At 46.2% G+C, this 25,564-nt stretch overlaps 1 protein-coding gene across 1 annotated transcript; it reads right to left on the bottom strand.

Moving 5' to 3' along the window:
* Positions 1–7,815: 7,815 nt before the first annotated feature.
* LOC142251083 (cytochrome P450 2G1-like) lies at positions 7,816–25,062 on the bottom strand. Its single transcript, XM_075323593.1, has 8 exons — positions 24,983–25,062; positions 23,948–24,097; positions 16,770–16,930; positions 14,191–14,367; positions 12,673–12,814; positions 9,116–9,303; positions 8,869–9,010; positions 7,816–8,051 (listed from the first exon to the last, which is right to left on the bottom strand). Exons 2-8 carry the CDS (start codon positions 24,021–24,023, stop codon positions 7,867–7,869), a joined length of 1,071 nt encoding a protein of 356 aa, XP_075179708.1. The 5' UTR covers positions 24,024–24,097; positions 24,983–25,062; the 3' UTR covers positions 7,816–7,866.
* Between the last annotated feature and the right edge of the window lie 502 nt (positions 25,063–25,564).

Genomic DNA, 25,564 nt, shown 5'->3' with positions numbered 1-25,564 from the left:
AAACACATGGAACTTCCTGTATTTGGAACACACGGTACTTCCTGTATTTGGAACACACGGTACTTCCTGTATTTCGAACACATCGTACTTCCTGTATTTGGAACACACGGTACTTCCTGTATTTCGAACACATCGTACTTCCTGTATTTCGAACACATCGTACTTCCTGTATTTCGAACACATCGTACTTCCTGTATTTCGAACACATGGTACTTTCTGTATTTGGAACACATGGTACTTCCTGTATTTGGAACACATGGAACGTTCTGTATTTGGAACACATGGAACGTTCTGTATTTGGAACTCATGATACTTCCTGTTTTTGGAACACATGGTACTTCCTGTATTTTGAGGACATGGAACTTCCTGTATTTGGAACACATGGTACTTCCTGCATTAGAAACACATGGAACTTTCTGTATTTGGAACTCATGATACTTCCTGTTTTTGGAACACATGGTACTTCCTGTATTTGGAGCACTGGAACTTCCTGTATTTGGAACACATGGTACTTTCTGTATTTGGAACACATGGTACTTCCTGTATTTGGAATGCATGGTACTTCCTATATGTGGAACAGAAACTTCCTAGATTTGGAACACATGCTACTTTCTTGGTTACAAATTCGATGTAAGTCAAATCTAAATCTAAGTCAAAATGTTTTTTTTTTTCTAGGTAATAATAATAATAATATTTATTCATTTATATAGCGCTGTTAATACCACAGCACTTTACATAAATCAGCAACACTGTCCCCATTGGGGCTCACAATCTAAAGTCCCTATCTGTATGTCTTTGGAGTGTGGGAGGAAACCGGAAAACCCGGAGGAAACCCACGCAAACACGGGGAGAACATACAAACTCCTTGTAGATGTTGTCTTTGGTGGGATTTGAAGATAGCACCCCAGCACTGCAAGACTGCAGTGCTAACCACTGAGCCACCATACAGTGCTAACCACTGAGCCACCGTACAGTGCTAACTACTGAGCCACTGTGCCATCCAATGCAAAATATTGGGGAAAGTTATTACTAAACGATCCATGCATTTCCATTTAGGGTTAATAATGAACTTTATCATTATACCCAGACAATTGCTGTAGTCTATTTTGGCAATATGCATGATAGATATCACTTCCTATTTGTTGCTGGACTTTGAACTGTTTGTAAGTCCCCTTAAATGTCTGAGACAGGGAGGTCCTGACGCCCTAAAACTATTTACAAGAGGTGTAGAAGTGTAATAGTTGATGTTCAGTGACCATGTACTCTCCATGTAGCAACCATTTGGCTTGGGGTACTGTTCCACTTGCGATTTTCATGTGCGAGTGTGATCCGATAAAACATTGGATTCCTCTCACTCTAGTGCAGGGGTCTCAAACACGCGGCCCGTCAGGCTGCTTCGTGCGGCCCCCAGGCCTGTGCCCCTGGTCACTATCGCGGCCGGTGCAGGGGCCGCAGCCACTGTCTGCACTTTGTTAGATGAGTGTTTTGCCGGCGCTGCATTCTCAGAAGCAAGGACTGTGCGCGTGTAGCGCCGGCAAAACATTCATCTGACATAAATCGCTGCCAGTGGCTGTGGCCCCTGCACCGGCCGCGATAGTCACCGGGGCACGGCCTGCAGACAGCAAGAAGCAGAGGTGAGGAGCCGAGGGAACGCGGGACAGGTGAGAAGAATGGTGTTTGTTTATTTTTTGTGCATGTGAAGGACGGCACATTAACCCCTTAGCGACCTATGACGTACTGGGTACATCATGGCTCCCTGGTACTTAAGGATCCATAACATACCCAGTACGTCATGGTGAAATCGCAGCCCCGGTGGCTGCGTCGCTTTGCATTGCAAATAGCAAATATCTTAGATTCGGGGAGGAGGGGACCTCAGGAGGGGTGGTGTCACCTCCCCGAACCTACGGAGGCTGTGATTGGCTGACGAATGCCGCACAGCCAATCACAGCCACTGTAATGTTACAGCCATTGAAAATGGCTGTAACATTGAAATCCAGTCCTGATCAGTGCAGCTGTAGCACCGATCATTGGCTGGAGCTGGGTGACCTGTGTTTCACCCGCCCCCAGCTCTGATTGGAGAGACCGGCCTTGTGACCGATCTGTCCAATCACTGTGGATCTGGGGCCAGAGACCGCCCCCTCACCTTCACTCCGGCGTCTGTGGGTGGAAGGAAGCCGAGAGCGATCGGTAAATTATCACCTTTCACCCGCCGCCGCCACTGCCCCCACCACCCATTACTACAGGATGGTGACATTACTATAGAATAGGGACAAGGTGGGCACATCTCTATAGGATGGGGACAAGGTGGGCACATGTCTATAGGATGGGGACAAGGTGGGCACATGTCTATAGGATGGGGACAAGGTGGGCACATGTCTATAGGATGGGGACAAGGTGGGCACATGTCTATAGGATGGGGACAAGGTGGGCACATGTCTATAGGATGGGGACAAGGTGGGCACATGTCTATAGGATGGGGACAAGGTGAGCACATGTCTATAGGATGGGGACAAGGTGGGCACATGACTATAGCATGGGGACAAGGTAGGCACATGACTAGAATAGGGACAAGGTGGGCACATGTGTATAGGATGGGGACAAGTTGGGCACATGACTATAGAATAGGGACAAGGTGGGCACATGTCTATAGGATGGGGACAAGGTGGGCACATGTCTATAGGATGGGGACAAGGTGGGCACATGACTATAGAATAGGGACAAGGTGGGCACATGTCTATAGGATGGGGACAAGGTGGGCACATGTCTATAGGATGGGGACAAGGTGGGCACATGTCTATAGGATGGGGACAAGGTGGGCACATGTCTATAGGATGGGGACAAGGTGGGCACATGTCTATAGGATGGGGACAAGGTGGGCACATGTCTATAGGATGGGGACAAGGTGGGCACATGTCTATAGGATGGGGACAAGGTGGGCACATGTCTATAGGATGGGGACAAGGTGGGCACATGTCTATAGGATGGGGACAAGGTGGGCACATGTCTATAGGATGGGGACAAGGTGGGCACATGTCTATAGGATGGGGACAAGGTGGGCACATGACTATAGGATGGGGACAAGGTGGGCACATGTCTATAGGATGGGGACAAGGTGGGCACATGTCTATAGGATGGGGACAAGGTGGGCACATGTCTATAGGATGGGGACAAGGTGGGCACATGTCTATAGGATGGGGACAAGGTGGGCACATGTCTATAGGATGGGGACAAGGTGGGCACATTACTATAGGATAGGGAACATTACTAAAAGATGTTGGCCAAAATTTCTATATAGTGATAATTGTAACACTATTAGTTACACGAAAGGGATAAAATGTAAAAAAAAAAACAAAATAAGGCACGACTTTTTTTTAATCAAATTGTTTTTTTTTAGATTTAACCAAAGAATATGCACATTTGTTATAATAAACAAATTAAAAATGTTGAAAATCAGTCATCCAAAAGGTGTGTAAAAAAATATATATGGTACCAATAAAAATGTCACTTTGTCCTGCAAAGAATGCGGCCCCCCAAATTATTTTTTTCCTCTGTGCGGCCCATACACCCAGCCGAGTTTGAGACCCCTGCTCTAGTGCAAATCTATGGGGCAGTGTCCATCTGCGATTGATTTCTCATGCCACAGCAGCCTGAAGAATGAATTGCAGTATACTGCAGTTGGCTGCGAGTCTCTGCTCAAGCATCCCCATACAAGTCTATGAGAGCGTGTGAAACATTGCACTGCACTCGCATGTCATCCGACCGCTGTGCAATATACACAGAGACAGACAGCGGTGGAGATGGTGAGAAAATGCTGCCTCCCTCTTCTCTGCAGCTGTGATCCGATTGCAAGGAGAAATATCCGAAACGTGTCTGATTTTTAATAACTGTGGCTATCTGGTTTTGTACTACCGTTTTTTCACTGTTTAAATTTTTGGACAATAAAGTATTGGAATTTTAGAAGATCAGTTGCTGGACTTTTTTCTTTCGTTTGGCACCACTCTGTCTGACATGACAGCATCTGTGCAATAGATCTCCTATGGGGTAAGGTGAGCTGATAAAATCTTTTTTCCACTGGACCTAGGCACCAATCTCTGACATGGATGAGCAACCAGAGTGGCTACCAAGACTTCACTAGTGACTCAGATGGAGAAGCTATACGTGCGCTGATAGGTAGCTGTCACGCTATCCCACTTGGTGCAGTGTGATTTGCTAAGGGCTCAAGACAATTGTTGTTGCTTTCTTTGTCTATTATTGCGTGCTTCTTCCTGAAGGCCGTTTCACATATCTGGTATTTTGACGGATTGCCGGATCCGGCACACTCCAGTAGAGTGTTAATACTGTACAATGGCATTGCGGCAACCTCCGGTCACATGCTCCGGTCACATGACCGTATGTGACGAGAGCTTTCTGCGATGCCATTGTACTGTAGTGTGCTGGATCCGGCAAAATGCGAGATGTGTGAAACGGCCCTTAGGCGCTCATGGAGTTTCTGCACTTTCTGATGCTGCGCAGCAGACTTCCTTATGTCGTTCAGCTGTTTCCACTCATGTCCACTTCCAGCCTGTATAAAAAAAAACCCTGCCTCCAACAGGGGGTGCCACTTATTCTTTCTTTTGCATGGCCCGAAGGTGGACGGACATGTTCCTTGCTGCTGCTGTTTTTCCCTGGGTGTGGGTTGTTTGGGAGTTATCCTAAGTGTTGTCACTTACCCTTATTCCCTGTTAGTTGCAGTTCACCTCTTTATTTTTTCCCCATTGTTGTTTAGGTGTTTGGTGTCTATGTATTTTGCCCCTATTTTCAGTATATTGTTTGCTGAAGTGTTTATTGGGGTCTCCATCCCGGTCTGTTCTCCTGGGTGGCGAGTGAGATGGGAACATAGTCATCAGGGCCAGGACAGGAGACAGGGCTACATTGGAGGCTCAATCCTTGACTACCATTAGGATGAAGGACAGTACAGGGTCCCCAGACTTAGGGTCAACCTAAAAGCCCCGTAGCATCCATACTGCCCCGTGACTGTAGCTAACTGGGGCAATGCCAGAGGATCCCGGTACTTCGGCAGCTGGCGCCACAAGATGGAAAGCAAGAACAGGTACAGGTGCAGGTAGGACATCCAGAAAAGAAGACAGGCAAGCACTGACAGGTGCGGACTGATCTCAGTAGGTAGAATAGATCCTGGTGTGCACTGCCAGATATTGACACATTTCCTGCTGGCACAGCAGGTAAAGCAGGAGCTGACAGGTGCATGAGGTTAACAGGTTCAGGCAGGCACTGGATTGAGAACAGAATAAAGATACAGATCAGTGTGCAACAAACAGACAAACGTTGCAGGGACCTGACAACCAGCTACAGACAGGAATCCCTGACTAAGACACATTGTACAGACACCTCCCAGTGGGGGAGGGTGCCCAAAATACTCTATGCCTCTCAGCCATAGGCATTTGTGTCACAAAATGTGATGGACTATAATTTTTCACGCAAATAAGGAGCTTGTTCAGCAAAGAAAGCTTTCTCTGCATTGGACTGGGTATAAAACCTGAAATGGGATCTGGTGGATGGATTGAGAATGGGGAATTCCTTCTTCATCCTAACAGTCTATACGTTGGGGTGTCTAAAGATGGTTACTCATGTCCTTGAAAGACAAACTGTGCTTGGATCTGAAGACGAACCATGGGGCCTCCTGACATGAGCTAAATCCCTCATAGGCTGATATGAAGCAGTTAGCTACGGCCTGCAGACCTAGAGGATGGGCAGAGTCTTCTGATCTAAGCACAGTCTGTTTTTCACCCACATGTGAAACTTCACTTACGATCCCAGTTACGAGCCAGCTGAGATTGGTCCTTCAATAAGCCTTGATCTGATCACATAGGGTTCCCGGCTTGCGGAAGACAGACGACATCAGCCACACTGCTATGGACAAGGTGCATGTCTATGATGTATGAGATCACTGATATGTAGGTAAGGCTATATGTACAGTTACTGATGAGACAACCCAAGATTTAAGATGGTCATTCAGTCTAACAGCAGTCTAAAATCAGAAAGCTTATTGCAAAAGAAATCCTAGGGAAAAAAAACCCCTAGATGTAGACTTGAAAAATGTGCTTCGTTATAGCCATGCGTGTCTAGCCCTGCATTCATTGTAGCTCTCCTCACTGATGATTGTGGGTGTTGGAGTAGCTGGTTGCATTTCACAATTCCCTTGAAATAGAATGGTGAGGAGCCAATACTTCAGTATTCGGATGCTTGGGTGTTCTTAATGAGCAGTTAAGACTCGAGTGATTTGAGAACATGAGTATAATGGAAATCAAAGGGGGTACTTGAGCATTTTTCTGGAAAATCTTCCAGAAAAATGCTAGCGTTCCCCGTTGACTTCCATTATACTTGGGTACTCGAGTTGCCCCCAATCGAGCATCAACGGCTTGTTGTTTAGTCAATGTATAACACACATTAATAAACTTTCTACTTCAATAATTTCCCTTTTGATCTAGGTCCCCATCCCCATTTCCTTTTTACCACAAATTTGTTTCCAATGTTACTGATCTTCTGATTATAGTAGAATTATTTCTATGCTCTAGTGGTTTCAACCAAACATGCCAAACATGTAGTTTGGGCCATTCTGGGATATCCAACTGCAGACAATAACTAAAGAAGGCAAGTAAAGAGCTTTGGATATGTTTTTTTTATTTCGTTTTGCTCTCAGCTCTCTCATTACACGTAAACTTGAAGTGGCGGAGGTCTTCTTCTTGACTTTTTCTGATAATTATTAAAAAAAAACTGTTGATCAACTATCACATTCATGTTCGTGAGTTGACATGGTGAAATTTATTGATTGAGTGAAGCCGATGTTCGCTGTTATGTGTTCGTACCAAACACAGACTTTACTAAAAAACAAACTCTGAGATCGGGTGCTTACGTATGAACACCACTCGCGTAAGTATCGCTGTGCTCGGGTACGCTCGGTGCTTGGCCCAGTGCGAACCGCTTGCAGGGTTTGAACGGCTCACACTGGGGGTGGCAACAGAGTGATCAGTTGTACACCTACCCAAAAAATAGAAAAACTCCGCCTACCCTCCCCCAGAAATGCTCTGTTTATGGCTGACTGTATGTGGGCAAAGCCGAACTGCCCAATTACTGACTTCCAAGGGTGTTGAGGTCAAGTCCGGGTTCCAAACCAAACTTTATCTAAACCCACCAAACCGAAATTCCACTGGTTTGCTCATCTCTAGTCATGGACAGTTTCATTGGTGGTTTTCATGAAGTAGGATTATTAGTTCACTGCCATAGGAATGCTGATCAACCTACTATCATGATTATATTCATTAGTTGACTATCACGTGAAGGTTCACTAATGGATAGCTAAAATCATTTCAGGATGAAAAGATGGAAGACAATGAAAGAAAAAATGGTAGCTTCCTAGTATTTGATGAGAGATCTTTGAGATAGGAACATATGCATTTGTCAAAGTATGATGGGAAAAGTGCATCATGGGGCACCCCTTCCTCCGGGTACAAAGGTAGAAATACGTTATATTTAGTTTTACCACATACTCCTCTGTCCAGTCCTGCCAAAACATGAAGAAGGGCTGTTTCATCGTGACCAATCAAACACATGTAATGGTGTTCGTGAAAAAAAATCCAACCACCACCTATGTGCATGGACGGCCTGACGTATGAAGCACAACCTCAGTTATAATTATCTATGAGCCTAAATAACAACAATGTGATGAAAAAAATAAATAAACAGCACAATTAGGACTAAACACAAGTTATGGTCTAAAGTTTTTATCACCAAAATACTTTTAAAAATCAAGCAGCCTTTATCAGTTTTGTAGTTTATAGGATTTCTTTAGGCAAAAGGTTGGTTTTTAACTCAGAAACGAGGGACAACCTTCATCTGGTATGAGTGGGGTCTGGAACCATTGGTGTTGGGCTTGGGTCTTATACTCAGAGACTTTCTGTCCACAATGGGCTCCAAGGTGAATTTCTGAAGTATAGAGGTTAGAAAGAGGAAGAGCTCCATGCGAGCCAGGCCTTCTCCCACACACAAGCGTTTACCTGAGAAGACAATAAGGGCATAGACAATAAGAACTTATTAGAGTTTTTCAGCCAAAGAGAAGATTGATTTTTCTGTGAACCATTACATAATTTTCCATGTGGTGGCCCTTCAGGGAAATTGAATATCTAGTGTTATCCCAGATTAGAACTGGCAGCATGTCATCAACGTATTGGTTAGCGCTCCTCAGGGGTGGGGAGGAGATGACCAAAAAGGAGACAAGTGGTGGGATAAGTATGCAGAAGACCAAGGAGAGGTGAGTGTAAGAGTTTAATACTTTATTAACCACTTACCCTTATATTCAATAAGTAACAAATATATTCAAGTCACATACAACATGTCATCAACGTATTGGTTAGAGCTCCTCAGGGGTGGGGAGGAGAAGACCAAACAGGAGACAAGTGGTGGGATAAGTATGCAGAAGACCAAGGAAAGGTGAGTGTAAGAGTTGAATGCTTTATTAACCACTTACCCATAGATTCAATAACTAACACATATATTCAATTCACAAACAATCTCAAATATCTCAACGTATTATCATTATATTCGCATAACAGTGCAGGTAAATTTGATGAAACCTGATGACTTGCATTAACATAATGTCAAATTAAGCTATACTACATATACATTGTGTGATGTCCCCCAATATTCTGCACCAAAAATGCGTATGCGCCCATTAGTCTCATCAACCCTTTAAAGGGACAAACCTATCTATTAGGACATGTCAATGAGGCAAATCATTGTACTATGGACAATAACTACTGTTATTTGCAATAAGTGTTATTCCTTTAAGTATGAAAGATAAGCAGTTTCTCTTACCTGCAGAGAATGGTATAAATGCATCACTTTTCTTTAAGGAACCCTTCTCAGTAAGGAAGTGTCCAGGATCAAATTCATCTGGGTTCTTAAATAGTTTGGGGTCTTTCAAAACAGAGGTCAAGATCGGAAACACTATAGTTCCCTGTAAATAAGTGTATGGAATATTGAGATTTAAAAAAGAAAATCTTAAAGAAGAGGAACATTTAAAGAGTTGAGTCAAGAAGCTGATAAGACCGGTATACTGCACCCTAGGAATGTGATATCCTCTGAAGGTTGTGTCCATGCTGGTTGAGTGTGGTAATCCTGTCGGGATGATATCAGCAAATCTCTGGATCTCGTGGATTACGGCTTCTGTATACGGCATTTTGCTCCTGTCCTCTATTGATGGACAACGATCTTTGCCAATTACATTATCAATTTCTTTATGGATTTTGTCTGACATTTACAAAAACAGAAGACAGAACATATTTTTCATTTTAAGGTGTTGGGCTTGACTTCTACTCTTGCACCTATGGAAGCTATGCTGATATCAGGAGAACATAATACAGTTAGGTCCAGAAATATTTGGACAGTGACACAATTTTTGCGAGTTGGGCTCTGCATGCCACCACATTGGATTTGAAATGAAATCTCTACAACAGAATTCAAGTGCAGATTGTAACATTTAATTTGAAGGTTTGAACAAAAATATCTGATAGAAATTGTAGGAATTGTACACATTTCTTTACAAACACTCCACATTTTAGGAGGTCAAAAGTAATTGGACAAATAAACCAAACCCAAAAAATAAATTTTTATTTTCAATATGTTGTTGCGACTACTTTGGAGGCAATCACTGCCTTAGGTCTGGAACCCATGGACATCACCAAACGCTGGGTTTCCTCCTTCTTAATGCTTTGCCAGGCCTTTACAGCCGCAGCCTTCAGGTCTTGCTTGTTTGTGGGTCTTTCCGTCTTAAGTCTGGATTTGAGCAAGTGAAATGCATGCTCAATTGGGTTAAGATCTGGTGATTGACTTGGCCATTGCAGAATGTTCCACTTTTTTGCACTCATGAACTCCTGGGTAGCTTTGGCTGTATGCTTGGGGTCATTGTCCATCTGTACTATGAAGCGCCGTCCGATCAACTTTGCGGCATTTGGCTGAATCTGGGCTGAAAGTATATCCTGGTACACTTCAGAATTCATCCGGCTACTCTTGTCTGCTGTTATGCCATCAATAAACACAAGTGACCCAGTGCCATTGAAAGCCATGCATGCCCATGCTATCCCGTTGCCTCCACCATGTTTTACAGAGGATGTGGTGTGCCTTGGATCATGTGCCGTTCCCTTTCTTCTCCAAACTTTTTTCTTCCCATCATTCTGGTACAGGTTGATCTTGGTCTCATCTGTCCATAGAATACTTTTCCAGAACTGAGCTGGCTTCATGAGGTGTTTTTCAGCAAATTTAACTCTGGCCTGTCTATTTTTGGAATTGATGAATGGTTTGCATCTAGATGTGAACCCTTTGTATTTACTTTCATGGAGTCTTCTCTTTACTGTTGACTTAGAGACAGATACACCTACTTCACTGAGAGTGTTCTGGACTTCAGTTGATGTTGTGAACGGGTTCTTCTTCACCAAAGAAAGTATGCGGCGATCATCCACCACTGTTGTCATCCGTGGACGCCCAGGCCTTTTTGAGCTCCCAAGCTCACCAGTCAATTCCTTTTTTCTCAGAATGTACCCGACTGTTGATTTTGCTACTCCAAGCATGTCTACTATCTCTCTGATGGATTTTTTCTTTTTTTTCAGCCTCAGGATGTTCTGCTTCACCTCAATTTAGAGTTCCTTAGACCGCATGTTGTCTGGTCACAGCAACAGCTTCCAAATGCAAAACCACACACCTGTAATCAACCCCAGACCTTTTAACTACTTCATTGATTACAGGTTAACGAGGGAGACGCCTTCAGAGTTAATTGCAGCCCTTAGAGTCCCTTGTCCAATTACTTTTGGTCCCTTGAAAAAGAGGAGGCTATGCATTACAGAGCTATGATTCCTAAACCCTTTCTCCGATTTGGATGTGAAAACTCTCATATTGCAGCTGGGAGTGTGCACTTTCAGCCCATATTATATATATATATATATATATATATATATATATATATATATATATATATATATATATATATAATTGTATTTCTTAACATGTTTTTGTAAACAGCTAAAATAACAAAACTTGTGTCACTGTCCAAATATTTCTGGACCTAACTCTATGTTGTTAAAGGGAACCTACCAAAAGGATTTTCATATAAAGCCAGTTCCATACTGGTGCTAGGAGGCTGAATCCAATCATACCTTTAGTTGATAGATTGGATGCTTGAATACAGAAAAATGTGTAATCAAAGTTCCAGAAATGCACTGATTGTTTGAGTGGCATGTTGTTACGGCCCCATCGGAGTCCGCTCCAGCGACTTCTGCTTCGATCTGTTCCTGCTGTGGATAGTGCTGGTGATGGGAGAGGAGTTGATGCCAGAGGTGCTGGTGGGTGCAGGCTCCACTCATCCACTGGTCTGGGTTTCCTGGGGATCTGAAGTACCACTGGCTGAGTGTAGGTGGCGTGTGTCTTCCAGCTGCAGTTACCATCATTCAGCTACAACCAATGGGAAGACACCACACCCTTCTTATTTCCCCTCCTCTCTGCTGACCACTGCCAGAGAGAGTTGTGTATTTCTGGTTCTTGTCCCGCCCTGTTCTGTTTAGTGATTCTGGTGTCATGACTTCTGCTTGTTTCCTGACTACCCTTCTGCCTGCCGTTTCTGTACCTCCCCACCAGTCCCGGATTTGACCTCTGCTTGGTTTTCTGATTACGTCCTTGCCTGCCTGATTATGTCCCTGTTCTGCAATTCCTGGTTTGACCCTGCCTGGCTACTACTCTCATCGGACAGCAGCCTTCCACTGATAGTGATCTCCAGGGCCCTGTGTAATTCCAAATCCCAGTATAGGGGTTAAAGGGTTTCAGGTTCTTCGGGTCCTGCTTTGTGAGTGGCTTTCCTCTAGCCTTTCCATTACAGCCAGTCTGAGTTTGTAGATCCAGGCAGGTGTTACACATGTACATCGGGGCAAGACTATGTGGGTCGGGTCTTGCGTTATTATCCTACCCCTGTTTGATTGCCTGGCCATTCTCCCCCCATCGCCACCATTGCATTTATGTCAGCTGGGCGCTCTGTAGCATCTTGAAGTATTTAAGGAACTTCTCACTAAGATAGCGTCGGAGTTACCGCCTGCGCATAGCGATATCTCCGGCGGCAGCTTATTGAAGATGCTGTCCTCCTACTTTGGACTTCTCAGATGCTTGTGCCGTGGATGGCGCATGCGCCCTCGCATCCTCTCTTCTCGTCAACACTGTGGCATGAGCTTCTTAGAGGTCCAAAGCAGGAGGACAGCATCTTCAATAAGATGGCATCGGAGATAGAGCTGTGCACAGACACAGACTCCAACGCCATCTAAGGGAAGAGTTCCTGAAATACTTCCAGATGCTGCTGAGCATGCGATGGACGTAAATGGCAGCGATGGGGGGAAGAAAGGCCAGGCATGCAAACAGGACACAATTTCCTGTCCCGAAGCACAAGCCACTCAAACAATCAGTACATTTCTGGAACTTTGATTACACATTTTTCTTCAATTAAGCTTTCAGGCTCTTAACTAAAGGTATGATTGGATTTAGCATCCTAGTGCCGGTATGGCACTGGCTTTACTTGATATATGAAAATCCTGCTAGTTGGTTCCCATTATGAAAAACAAATAAAAAATGCATTTGAATAATTACCTTGTATTTCTGGATGTTTCAAGAGTATAAGAAATGCATATCTCAATGTCATACTTGTCGTCTCTGTTCCAGCAAAGAATAAGTCTAAGATTGTCGCTTCAAGGTTTTGCTCATGAAATTCTGTGCCTGAATTCTTTGTTTCCTAAAAGTTGAATTCATGATTTTTTTTTTAGATTTTAATTATGAAAAATTGTCAAGTCCCTATACACTCTACTACAAGAAGCCTATTGGTAGCATATGGAATGCTTTCAAAGTCTTCTTCCCAAAGACAGTAGTTACCTTTTGGTATTGTCATGGCCATTTCTCAGTATTTTTTGAGACTAGTGACTTATTGTCACTTTTCCTTGCCAGCAGCCTCTGACTCCTGGTCAGGTGTTTCCGGTTTGGGACCACTCCCAGTCCCTTTATATACCCTCTGTGGTGTCAGTTATTCTCTGGTCTCTTTGGATGCTTGACCAAGAGGGGGAAGGAACTGCTAAGCCCTTGCTGTTGGTAGCGATGTAGGCTGCAGTACTGGTGCTTGACTACAGCCTAGTTGTTGAAGCCAGTCTGTTGTTGTTTTCCCCCCTCTGTCTTACCTTCCCTTGGTATGTTTTTTTAGTGCACCGGTAGGACTAGTGATCCTTACTTTCCCACTCATTAGCCAAGGCTTACTACAGGAACTCTAAGGGGCACTTTGCACACAACGACATCGCAAGCCGATGCTTGCGATGCCGAGCACGATAGTGCCTGCCCCCGTCGCAGCAGCGATATCTTGTGATAGCAGCTGTAGCAAACATTATCGCTACGGCAGCTTCACATGGACTCGCCTGCCTTGCGACGTCGATCTGGCCGGCGACCCGCCTCCTTATTAAGGGGGCGGGTCGTGCGGCGTCATTGCAACGTCACACGGCAGGCGGCCAATAGAAGCGGAGGGGCGGAGATGAGTGGAACGTAAACATCCCGCCCACCTCTGTCATTCCGCATAGCCGGCGTGAGCTGCAGGACGCAGGTAGGAGATGTTCCTCGCTCCTGCGGCTTCACACACAGCGATGTGTGCTGCCGCAGGAACGAGGAACAACATCGTACCTGTCGCAGTCGCGTAATTATGGAATTCCCAGACACTACACCGATGATACGATTACGATGATTTTGCGCTCGTTAATCGTATCATTTAGGATTTACACACTACGATGTTGAGTGCGACGCCGGAAGTGCGTCACTTTGGACATGACCCCTCCGACATCGCACCTGCGATGTCGTAGTGTGCAAAGTGCCCCTAAGGGCTTCAGATTCCTGCTCGGTGACAGGTGAAGAACCTGTATAGTCACTGGCTTGGAGTGCAGGTTACAGCAACAGGTAAATAGAGGTGGTGTCCATCTGCCCTCTCACTATGTGTCCCCTTTGTATCCCTTTGTCTTGGTAAAACCCCTGTCTGTTTATATGTTTTACCTGACGCCGGACCTTCACTTAGTCCGTGCCGTGACAGGTATCCTTAGATGACTTAAGAAACGTTTTTTTTGTTATCAACAAACTCACCTCTTTCATTTTTACGAGGAAGCAGTCTATGAAGTCACGAGGGCAGTTCTCATCTAGGGTGGCTCGATGGGTCTTTACCATTTCTTTAATAAACTGTTTCAGGTTTTTTGCCATATTGTAGACTTTTTGATGAGGACCAGGAATGTACGACATTATAGTTGGGAACATGTTAAAAAGCTGATGGAAAAGAAAAACTCATTTCAATGAGTTTAAAGAAACTAGACAGGAACAAAAAAGTGAATAAAAAAATGTGTCATTAGCACATCTTATTAGAGGTGAGCAGATCAGGCAAAATTCAGATTCGCCTGTTTATGCATGATTTCCCGAGAAATTCGATTTGCGAAGAAGTTATTCTTAGCAAATTTAATATGGTTTGTTGTGTTCTGGAATCTCGTCAGACATCATAGCATAATAAATGCATTATGTGGAGAGGAGCGAACTGGTTGGTTCAGTTCGGCTAGTTGAGTTGGACTTTAGATAAAGTTTAGTTTGGGACTCGGATTTGTCCAGAACCCCAATGGAAGTCACTAATTGGGCAGCTTGCTATAAAAAGATCACTTCAGGCAAGTGGGCAGGTTTTGTCCATTTTTTAGGGGGCTGCACACATTCGATCCCCCAGTTCAAATCGTTCAAACACTGCAAATGGCTCGCACTGGGCTGAGTACCAAGCATACCCAAGCAATGTTTGCGTGAGTGGTTTGCATATGTAAAGCATCTGAACTCTATTTTTTTAAAAAAAAGTCTGTGTTTGATATGAACACCAAATCTTGGTTTGGTTCATCTCTAGCAATATGTAAAAAATATATATACAATTATAGTCACGTCACAACCCACCTTTATAGACCCTCGGCTACGCACAGCCACCCATCTGGTCCTCGCTGCATCTTCTATTCCCCCGCCATTCGAGTACAAATATTCAGCCCTTTTGCACTGTGCCAGAATTTTCCCTGACATGGTGCCTGGAAGGGTTCTGCCTGGGCACATGGGATGTTAACAGCGCGCGTAGTGATGTCATGACATCCCAACCTTAATGGGCATCGTAACACTTGGAAGTCCAGTGCAGTTCGAGAGCACCAAAGATTCAAACATGAGCAGCAAGGGATCCGAAGATGCGGGCGGTGGGGAATGGACAGGTGGTGGTGAGTAAAGGAAGAACCAAAGAGATGAAAAATGTAAACTGCTTGATGGCACATTATGGTTCAGAAAAGTGGCTGGCAATGGCCACCATCATGCCGAATCTGCGCAGAAGGTATTTACAAAAAAAATCCACATTTTAGTGAATGCAGATTTTTGTAGGATTTAGTTGCACTCTAACTTGTTTGCTCATCTTTAATCTTTAGTATAAAAATGAATTCTTTATAGAAGGTCCCAAAAATAACACATTTTGAGGAAGCACTGCTTTATCGGATTAAAAAATACAGTACAAGATAGTTAACAGTGAATAAAGCCTCCCATACATATAAAATGGCTGTCAGACGAAAAATGCTTTGGCCGATTGTTTGGCTGACAGCAACCTTGCCCTAGTGGTGACTTATTTCTGACAACACAATTGGTAGTCCTAAATCATACATGCTGATTCAATATTTCTCCCAACAATAAATTGTCGGATCGCCCATACATTTTAGGCTGTTGGCTAAACCTGTCGATAACAGTTATGATGCAGAAACCAAATGTTTATTTAGCCGGTTGGTTGGAACTGCCAAGATGTCATTGGTTGGAAAAGCAGAAATCTCGGCATCCAAGCTCATAACTGCGCATGCGCGGTTGATAACCAAATTCCAAAAATATGGTGCACCCCTGGTGTGGGAATATGTAGGCAGAATAGGGGTAAAAACCATCCACCAAAAATGTGTCCGCAGTTAACACTATAAAGGGCTGAAGATTGAATGAATATTATAAAACAACATATCTAAAGCATGACAATAATGGGCCAAATTACTGAAAAAAAGTCGGCACACTGAAAACATGGTATTGTGCTCAAGGAAAGGACAGAGTCCTCAATGTCATATGGTAGAATGTGACCTCAGCACCAAATAAGACTAATTGAATTCATAAATGTTGCAAAAAGGGGCATTTAATTCCGATTCGGCAGAAAAATTCAAATCCGACATTTTGACCTCATCAAGATCTTTATTAAGAATATCTGTATAGATGGAACCAGGCTGTGGAAATGTCCAATACAATACCAGAGGAGTAGCACTAGGTGGAGTATGGCAGCATATACCTCAAGGGATCCACCATATGTCTGTGAGAAGTGCCATACCCCACCTAGCACTTCTTCTCCGGTATTGTATTGCACATTTCCACAGCCTGGCTCCTTCTACAAAGATATCCTTAATAAAGACCTTGATAAGATCGAAACGTCGGCTTTGGATTTTTCTGTGTTGCCTAATCGGACTAAAATTTCGCCTTTTGCTGCATTTATGAATCCAATTGGCCTTATTTGGTGCTGAGGTTACATTCTGTAATAATGGAGACCAAGCAGTTTACCTTTAAACATATGAGTAGAAGTTGGCAAAAGTAGAGACACCCTTTAATTCTATAATTCACAGAAATTGGAACTCAAAGATAAACTTTACCTGTCCTGAGCGAGAGTTAAACAGCTGGAGAAAATGATTAATATAAGACAAGAGGGTCAAGAACTTTTGGTCTTCGTAGTCGAATCTTTCACCAAAGACGACGGAGCAAATGACATTGGAAACAGCGAGTCGTAATATGTATGATGGGTTAATTGGAGCGTCTGTAAGTAAATATAAAGAGGCCATCAGTCATTGATTTAACTAGGCAATACACGAGGAACATTGGGAAAATAGAGACCATGATAAAGATTACTACAACGTTGGACAGCAGATCTATAGTCTGGTGTGTATGGAGATGTAGTCACTATAGCTGGCCACATTGATCATATTAGGGGTACTTTGCACGTTGCGACATCGCACCTGCGATATCGTCGGGGTCAAATCGAAAGTGACGCACATCTGGCGCCAGTAACGATGTCGCAACGTGTAAAGCCTAGATGTGCCGATTTACGATCGCAAAGAAGGGAATTTTGTTTACTTACCGTAAATTCCTTTTCTTCTAGCTCCTATTGGGAGACCCAGACAATTGGGTGTATAGCTTCTGCCTCTGGAGGCCACACAAAGTAATTACACTTTAAAAAGTGTAACCCCTCCCCTCTGCTATACACCCTCCCGTGCATCACGGGCCCCTCAGTTTTGGTGCCAAAGCAGGAAGGAGGAAACTTATAAATTGGTCTAAGGTAAATTCAATCCGAAGGATGTTCGGAGAACTGAACCATTAACCAAAAGAACAATTGAACATGAACAACATGTGTACACAAAAGAACAACAGCTCGAAGGGAACAGGGGCGGGTGCTGGGTCTCCCAATAGGAGCTAGAAGAAAAGGAATTTACGGTAAGTAAACAAAATTCCCTTCTTCTTTGTCGCTCCATTGGGAGACCCAGACAATTGGGATGTCCAAAAGCAATCCCTGGGTGGGTAACAGAATACCTCGATAAAAAGAGCCGGAAACCGGCCCCCTCTTACAGGTGGGCAATTGCCGCCTGAAGGACTCGCCTACCTAGGCTAGCCTCTGCCGAAGCATAGGCATGCACCTGATAGTGTTTTGTGAAGGTGTGCAGACTCGACCAGGTAGCCGCCTGACACACCTGCTGAGCCGTAGCCTGGTGCCGCAAAGCCCAGGACGCGCCTACGGCCCTGGTAGAATGGGCTTTAAGCCCTGAAGGAATCTGAAGCCCCGATGAACGGTAGGCTTCAAGAATCGGTTCCTTGATCCACCTAGCCAAGGTTGACTTGGAAGCCTGAGACCCCTTACGCTGGCCAGCGACAAGGACAAAGAGCGCATCCGAACGGCGCAGGGGCGCCGTGCGAGAAATGTAGATTCTGAGTGCTCTCACGAGGTCTAACAGGTGCAAATCCTTTTCACATTGGTGAACTGGATGAGGGCAAAAAGAAGGCAAGGAGATATCCTGATTGAGATGAAAAGGGGATACCACCTTGGGGAGAAATTCCGGGACTGGACGCAGGACCACCTTATCCTGGTGAAAGACCAGGAAGGGGACTTTGCATGACAGCGCTGCTAGCTCAGACACTCTCCTAAGTGAAGTGACTGCCACTAGGAAGGCCACTTTCTGTGAAAGGCGAGATAGAGAGATCTCCCGCATCGGCTCGAAAGGTGGCTTCTGGAGAGCCGTCAGCACCTTGTTAAGATCCCAGGGTTCTAGCGGACGCTTGTAAGGTGGGACTATGTGGCAAACTCCCTGCAGGAACGTGCGGACCTGCGGAAGCCTGGCTAGACGCTTTTGAAAAAACACTGAAAGCGCCGACACTTGTCCCTTGAGAGAGGCGAGAGACAAACCCTTGTCCAATCCTTATTGAAGAAAGGAAAGAAAAGTGGGCAATGCAAACGGCCAGGGAGCAAAACCCCTATCCGAGCACCAGGCTAAGAAGATCTTCCAAGTCCTGTGGTAGATCTTGGCGGACGTTGATTTCCTGGCCTGTCTCATGGTGGCAATGACATCTTGAGATAACCCTGATGACGCTAGGAGCCAAGACTCAATGGCCACACAGTCAGGTTGAGGGCCGCAGAATTCAGATGGAAAAATGGCCCTTGAGACAGCAAGTCTGGTCGGTCTGGGAGTGCCCACGGTTGCCCCACCGTGAGGTGCCACAGATCCGGGTACCACGACCTCCTCGGCCAGTCTGGAGCGACGAGGATGGCGCGGCTGCAGTCGGACCTGATCTTGCGTAACACTCTGGGCAGTAGTGCCAGAGGGGGAAAGACATAAGGTAGTCGAAACTGCGACCAGTCCTGAACTAACGCATCTGCCGCCAGCGCCCTGTGATCCTGAGACCGTGCCATGAATGCCGGGACTTTGTTGTTGTGCCGAGACGCCATTAGATCGACGTCCGGCGTTCCCCAGCGGCAACAGATCTCTTGAAACACGTCCGGGTGAAGAGACCATTCCCCTGCGTCCATGCCCTGGCGACTGAGAAAGTCTGCTTCCCAGTTTTCTACGCCCGGGATGTGAACTGCGGAGATGGTGGAGGCTGTGGCTTCCGCCCACAGCAGAATCCGCCGAACTTCTTGGAATGCTTGACGACTGCGTGTACCGCCCTGGTGGTTGATGTATGCGACCGCCGTGGCGTTGTCTGATTGTATTCGGATCTGTCTGCCCTCCAGCCACCGCTGGAACGCCTGTAGGGCTAGATACACTGCCCTTATCTCCAGAACATTGATCTGCAGGGAGGACTCCGTCGGAGTCCAGGTTCCCTGAGCCCTGTGGTGGAGGAAGACCGCTCCCCACCCTGACAGGCTCGCGTCTGTCGTGACCACAGCCCAGGATGGGGGCAGGAAAGATTTTCCCTTCGACAAAGAAGTGGGAAGAAGCCACCACTGAAGGTAGGTTTTGGCTGCTTTTGACAGGGAAACGTTCCTGTCGAGGGACGTCGACCTCTTGTCCCATTTGCGGAGAATGTCCCACTGAAGTGGACGCAGATGAAACTGCGCAAAGGGAACTGCTTCCATTGCTGCCACCATCTTCCCTAGGAAGTGCATAAGGCGTCTCAAAGAGTGTGACTGACCCCGAAGAAGAGATTGGACCCCTGTCTGTAGTGAACGCTGTTTGTCCAGCGGAAGCTTCACTATCGCTGACAGAGTATGAAACTCCATCCCGAGGTAAGTCAGGGATTGGGTCGGTGTCAATTTTGACTTTGGGAAATTGATGATCCACCCGAACCTCTGGAGAGTCTCCAGGGCAATGGTCAGGCTGTGCTGGCAAGCCACCCAGGAGGGTGCCTTGACTAGGAGATCGTCTAAGTAAGGGATCACCGAGTGGCCCTGAGAGTGTAGGACCGCCACCACTGTTGCCATGATCTTGGTGAAGACCCGTGGGGCTGTCGCCAAGCCGAAAGGCAGTGCCACGAACTGAAGGTGTTCGTCCCCAATGGCGAAACGCAAGAAGCGTTGATGTTCGGGTGCGATCGGCACATGGAGATAAGCATCCTTGAAGTCTATTGATGCTAGGAAGTCTCCTTGTGACATTGAGGCGATGACCGAGCGGAGAGATTCCATCCGAAACCTTCTGGTTCTGACATGCTTGTTGAGCAGTTTGAGGTCTAGAACGGGACGGAAAGATCCGTCCTTTTTTGGCACCACGAACAAGTTGGAGTAGAAGCCGTGACCATGTTCCTGAGGGGGAACGGGAATCACCACTCCTTCTGCCTTCAGAGCATTCACCGCCTGAAAAAGTGCAGCGGCTCGCTCTGGGGGCGGAGATGTTGTGAAGAAACGAGTTGGAGGACGAGAGCTGAACTCTATCCTGTAACCGTGAGACAGAATGTCTCTCACCCATCGGTCTTGGACATGTGGCCACCAGGCGTCGCAAAAGCGGGAGAGCCTGCCACCGACCGAGGATGCGGTTTGGGGAGGCCGAGAGTCATGAAGAGGCCGCCTTGGTGGCGGTGCCTCCGGCGGTCTTTTTAGGCCGTGACTTAGACCGCCATGCAGAAGGGTTCCTCTGGCCCTTCTCCGACCTGTTTGACGTGGAGGAATGTGACTTGGCCGAAGGCCGAAAGGACTGAAACCTCGATTGAAACTTTCGCTGTTGAGGTTTGTTTTGTTTAGACTGGGGTAAGGACGAGTCCTTTCCCTTGGATTGTTTAATAATTTCGTCCAATTGCTCTCCAAACAAAAGGTCGCCAGAAAATGGCAAACCGGTTAAGAATTTCTTGGAGGCAGAGTCTGCCTTCCATTCACGTAGCCACATGGCTCTGCGGACTGCCACCGAATTGGCGGATGCTACCGCTGAACGGCTCACCGAGTCCAGGACGGCGTTCATGGCGTAGGACGAAAAAGCCGACGCCTGAGAAGTCAGAGACACAACCTGCGGAGTAGCGGTGCGTGTGACCGCAGTAATCTCAGACAGACAAGCTGATATAGCTTGGAGCGCCCATACTGCCGCGAATGCCGGAGCAAAAGATGCTCCTATGGCTTCATAGATGGATTTCATCATGAGCTCTATCTGCCTGTCAGTGGCATCCTTGAGCGATGAGCCATCTGCCACTGAAACCACAGATCTGGCCGCCAGCCTAGAGACTGGAGGATCCACTTTTGGACACTGAGCCCAACCCTTCACTACTTCCGGGGGGAAGGGATAACGTGTGTCATTAAGGCGCTTAGTAAAACGCTTGTCCGGGTATGCTCTGTGCTTCTGGACAGCATCCCTGAAATTAGAGTGATCGAAAAAGGCACTCCGTGTACGTTTGGGAAACCGAAACTGGTGTTTCTCCTGCTGTGAAGCCGCCTCCTCTACAGTTGAGTTGGAGGAGAAATTTCTAGCACCTGGTTGATGGATGCTATAAGGTCATTTACTATGGCGTCCCCTTCAGGTGTATCTAGATTGAGAGCACCGTCAGGGTCTGAGCCCTGAGCTGCGCCTTCCTCTTCATCCTCTAGAGAGTCCTCATGCTGAGACCCTGAGCAGCGTGATGAAGTGGAGGAAGGTCCCCAGCGAGCCCGCTTCACCGGTCTGGGACTGCGGTCCGAGTCGGAGTCCTCACCGTGGGACCTATGTGTCACCTCAGGAGCAGATTGCTGCGCCAACTGAGGGGGACCTGGGGACGAAGAACGCACAGTGCCCTGGGCCTGTGATACCGATCTGGACTGCAAGGCTTCTAGTATCTTAGCAGACCATTTGTCCATAGACTGAGCCATGGACTGTGAAAGCGACTCAGACAGTTTGTCAGCCAAAACTGCAAACTCTGTCCCTGCCACCTGGACAGTGGGAACCGGTGTCTCTACCTGAGCCGGGGGTCCCACCAGTGCCTGAGGCTCCGGCTGAGTGAGTGTCACAGGGGCCGAGCATTGCACACAATGAGGGTAGGTGGAACCTGCAGGTAGCATAGCCGCACATGAGGTACAGGTTGCAAAAAAAGCCTGTGCCCTGGTACCCTTGCTCTTTGCGGACGACATGTTGTTGTCCTCCAAGAGATAAGTAAGGGATCACCGTGATCACTGAGGGATATATATAGCCTCAAGTTAACAGTACAGCCGAACCAGCAAATGTATACACAAAGGATATATATATATACAGTTCGGCACTCTGGGGGGGTCCAGCACCGGCAGACCGGTGTGGCTTACCAACCGCTCTGTGTGGCCACCAGATTCCCTGCCCCGGGTCTCCCTCAGCTGCAGCCAGAAGTTCTCCACCGCAGAATGTGCTGAAAAAATGGCTGACGGCGTTCTCAGAGGAGGAGGGAGGCGTGGGCGTAGTCACAAAAGTGCGGGAATCTGGTGCCCCAGCGTGAGTAGTGAGGGGGGCGGAGGACAGCTCAGTGTACTCCAGCCCTCACTGTCGGCGTCATACCGACCGTCCCCCCCTTTTGCCTGACTGGCAGGCCTGGGGGCGGGAGAATACTATACTAGGCCGCAAAAGCCGGGGACTAAAGTTAAAACCGCGGCCGGCCGGCAGTGCACGGTCGGCGCGGTAGTCCCGGACCCATACCCACGCCGCAGTCGCTGCAGCGTCTGGGCCCAAGGTGCTTTATGCGCCGTCCCAACGGGGACACAGAGTACCTGTGGATGCAGGGCCATGTTCCTGACGATACTCCGTCTCCTGTCCGGCAGATTCCCCCAGGGGCTGCGGAGGGAGACCGGTCCCAGTGTCTGGATGACCGGATAGGATCCCACTTCCCCAGAGCCCCTAAGGGATGGGGAAGGAAAGCGGCATGTGGCTCCAGCCTGTGTACCCGCAATGGGTACCTCAACCTTAACAACACCGCCGACCTGAGTGGGGTGAGAAGGGAGCATGCCGGGGGCCCTGTTATGGGCCCTCTTTTCTTCCATCCGATAAAGTCAGCAGCTGCTGCTGACTAAAACGTGGAGCTTGCGTGAATGTGTGCCTCCTTCAACACAAAGCAAAGAACTGAGGGGCCCGTGATGCACGGGAGGGTGTATAGCAGAGGGGAGTGGTTACACTTTTTAAAGTGTAATTACTTTGTGTGGCCTCCAGAGGCAGAAGCTATACACCCAATTGTCTGGGTCTCCCAATGGAGCGACAAAGAAAGCGTCGTAAATCGGCGATTTGTGTAGCGTCGGTCATTTCCATAATTTCGGGACGACCGATGTTACGATGTTGTTCCTCGTTCCTGCGGCAGCATATATCACTGTGTGTGAAGCCGCAGGAGTGAGGAACATCTCTTTACCTGCGTCCCGCCGGCTACACAGAAGGAAGGAGGTGGGCGGGATGTTTACATCCCGCTCATCTCCGCCCCTCCGCTTCTATTGGCTGCCTGCCTTGTGATGTCGCTGTGACGCCGCACGACCCGCCCCCTTAGGAAGGAGGTGGTTCGCCGGCCAGAGCGACGTCGCAGGGCAGGTGAGTGCATGTGAAGCTGCCGTAGCGATAATGTTCGATACGGCAGCTAACACAAGATGTCGCATGTGCGACGGGGGCAGGTACTATCACGCTCGGCATCGCTAGCATCGGCTAGCGATGTCGCAACGTGCAAAGTACCCCTTAATGTTGGAAGTATCTCTTGATTCATAGGATCAGCCAATGATCCATTGTATATATTGGAGCAGTCCGACAAATTCGTAACTGAAGAAGTTGAGAAAAGTAGGATTTTAATGTAACCAATGGACGGGCATGTATGTTCATGAAGAGTCTATATAGATAGAGATTGGTCATAAGCTATCCAAGGACACAATGAGATGAATTTCTGAAATTCAACCAACCTTTATCCTTCATTAATTTCTCAGTGAGACATCGGGCTTCTTCTTGGATTCTTTCTTCCATGCTTCTTTTTCCCATACCAAAATTTCTCAAAGTTGTCAAGGAAAATCTTCGAAGGATTTTCCACCTTTCTCCACTGCTTGCAACAACACCTGTAAATTTAAGCAAATGGTTAAAGAGGTTGTGAGATTTAGAAAAGCTTTCATTTATACTTTGTGTAAATGTACAACATTCATTGACGAGCAAAAGGGTAACAATGTTTTGCACTTTGATTTGAAGGCTCACCATCCACTACACCTTTGAACAAGAGATGACCTTCATTTTATAGACAATCATCTTGGCTATCTCATACATAAATTTGACTATTTAGCATATGATTAGTTATGTAGACTGTTGTCATGTCACTGCATTGTTACTGTTCTGGAGCTGCCCAGTCTTCTGGTAGTGGCTGCGGCCGCGTACTGCACCTCCCATTCAAATCAATAGGAGGCGGATGTGCAGTACCCGGCCACGGCCGCTATTACGAGACCTTTAACTAATTATGTACAAAGCCTTTCAAGCTGTTGCATATACAAGGTACAGAGGTTCAGAACAGCTGATATAGCATAACCAGAAATCAGATTACATAACAATTAACCTGATAACTTCTGTAATAGCCATAAACTGTCCTCACTGACACTTGTATGTTATGACTTGTCAGATAAATATATTTTACAGCTCTGTATTCTATAAATAATGTCACCCATCTGTGAAATATTACATATATTACTAGAAACGTATAGCCTGTACACAGAATTTTATAATAATTAGTATTAAAATCACAGAAAAATTCAAGATATTATTATTTTATTCTTTCACTAGCTGTATTACCCACCTTTGCCCAGGATAGTAACTAATATCTATTCTTAACTACAACAAAATAGCGTCTGACGACAATCGTCCAATCAATTTTCTTCTTGTATGGCGGATTAGTGTCTGTAATTGACAGTATATATTACCCCACACAATTAGTATACAGGTAAGGTCATGTGACTTACATCGGCCTCTACAACAGCGTTACCTAAGCGTCAGCACCAAAATCATACGGTATTACCCCACACATAAGATGGCCTATACTATCAATGTCCTTCCTTGCCTATAGCAACCAATCAGAGCTTCTTGACCTGTAATAACATAGAAGCAGAGCTGTGATTGGTTGCTACAGACCACCTGATATATATCCATGGCAGCTGTCAAAACAGCCAATATAATACCTCAAACAGAAACAGTTTCTGTGTGTGTGTCTCTTTGTGTGTGTGTGTGTGTGTGTGTGTGTGTCTTCTAGTGTGTAATAAATAGCACTATCCCCAAGGATCCAAAGTACTTACAATAATAAATAGCTGGATCAACAGAGGAGCTAATAATCACAAGGAAAGGACCTAAAACGTAACTTTTAATGTGCATATATTAAAAGTGAATGCAGTTCACTGTGAATGTGAGATAAAACACAAATGAATAGTCAGCAATAGAGATGACTGTATAAATATTAGGGCACAAATCTGACCCAATCCTATCCCCAGAAATAATGCTGGCTTAAAGGTTATACCTTATATAGGATCCTAAAAAAAATCCTCCACCAT

Source organism: Anomaloglossus baeobatrachus, chromosome 9 (assembly GCF_048569485.1).
Source record: "Anomaloglossus baeobatrachus isolate aAnoBae1 chromosome 9, aAnoBae1.hap1, whole genome shotgun sequence".
In the NCBI taxonomy this organism is placed as follows: Eukaryota; Metazoa; Chordata; class Amphibia; order Anura; family Aromobatidae; genus Anomaloglossus; species Anomaloglossus baeobatrachus.
Note: the sequence above shows the minus strand (reverse complement) of the source record. Positions and strands in the feature narration are given on the sequence as shown.

Coding starts and splice junctions, on each gene's coding strand:
- LOC142251083 (XM_075323593.1), bottom strand. CDS start 24,023: ATGGGAAAAAGAAGCATGGAAGAAAGAATCCAAGAAGAAGCCCGATGT. Junction 12,815..14,190: donor TCCTCGTAAAAATGAAAGAG/GTGAGTTTGTTG, acceptor TTCAACTTTTAG/GAAACAAAGAATTCAGGCAC. Junction 9,011..9,115: donor GAGGATATCACATTCCTAGG/GTGCAGTATACC, acceptor ACTTATTTACAG/GGAACTATAGTGTTTCCGAT.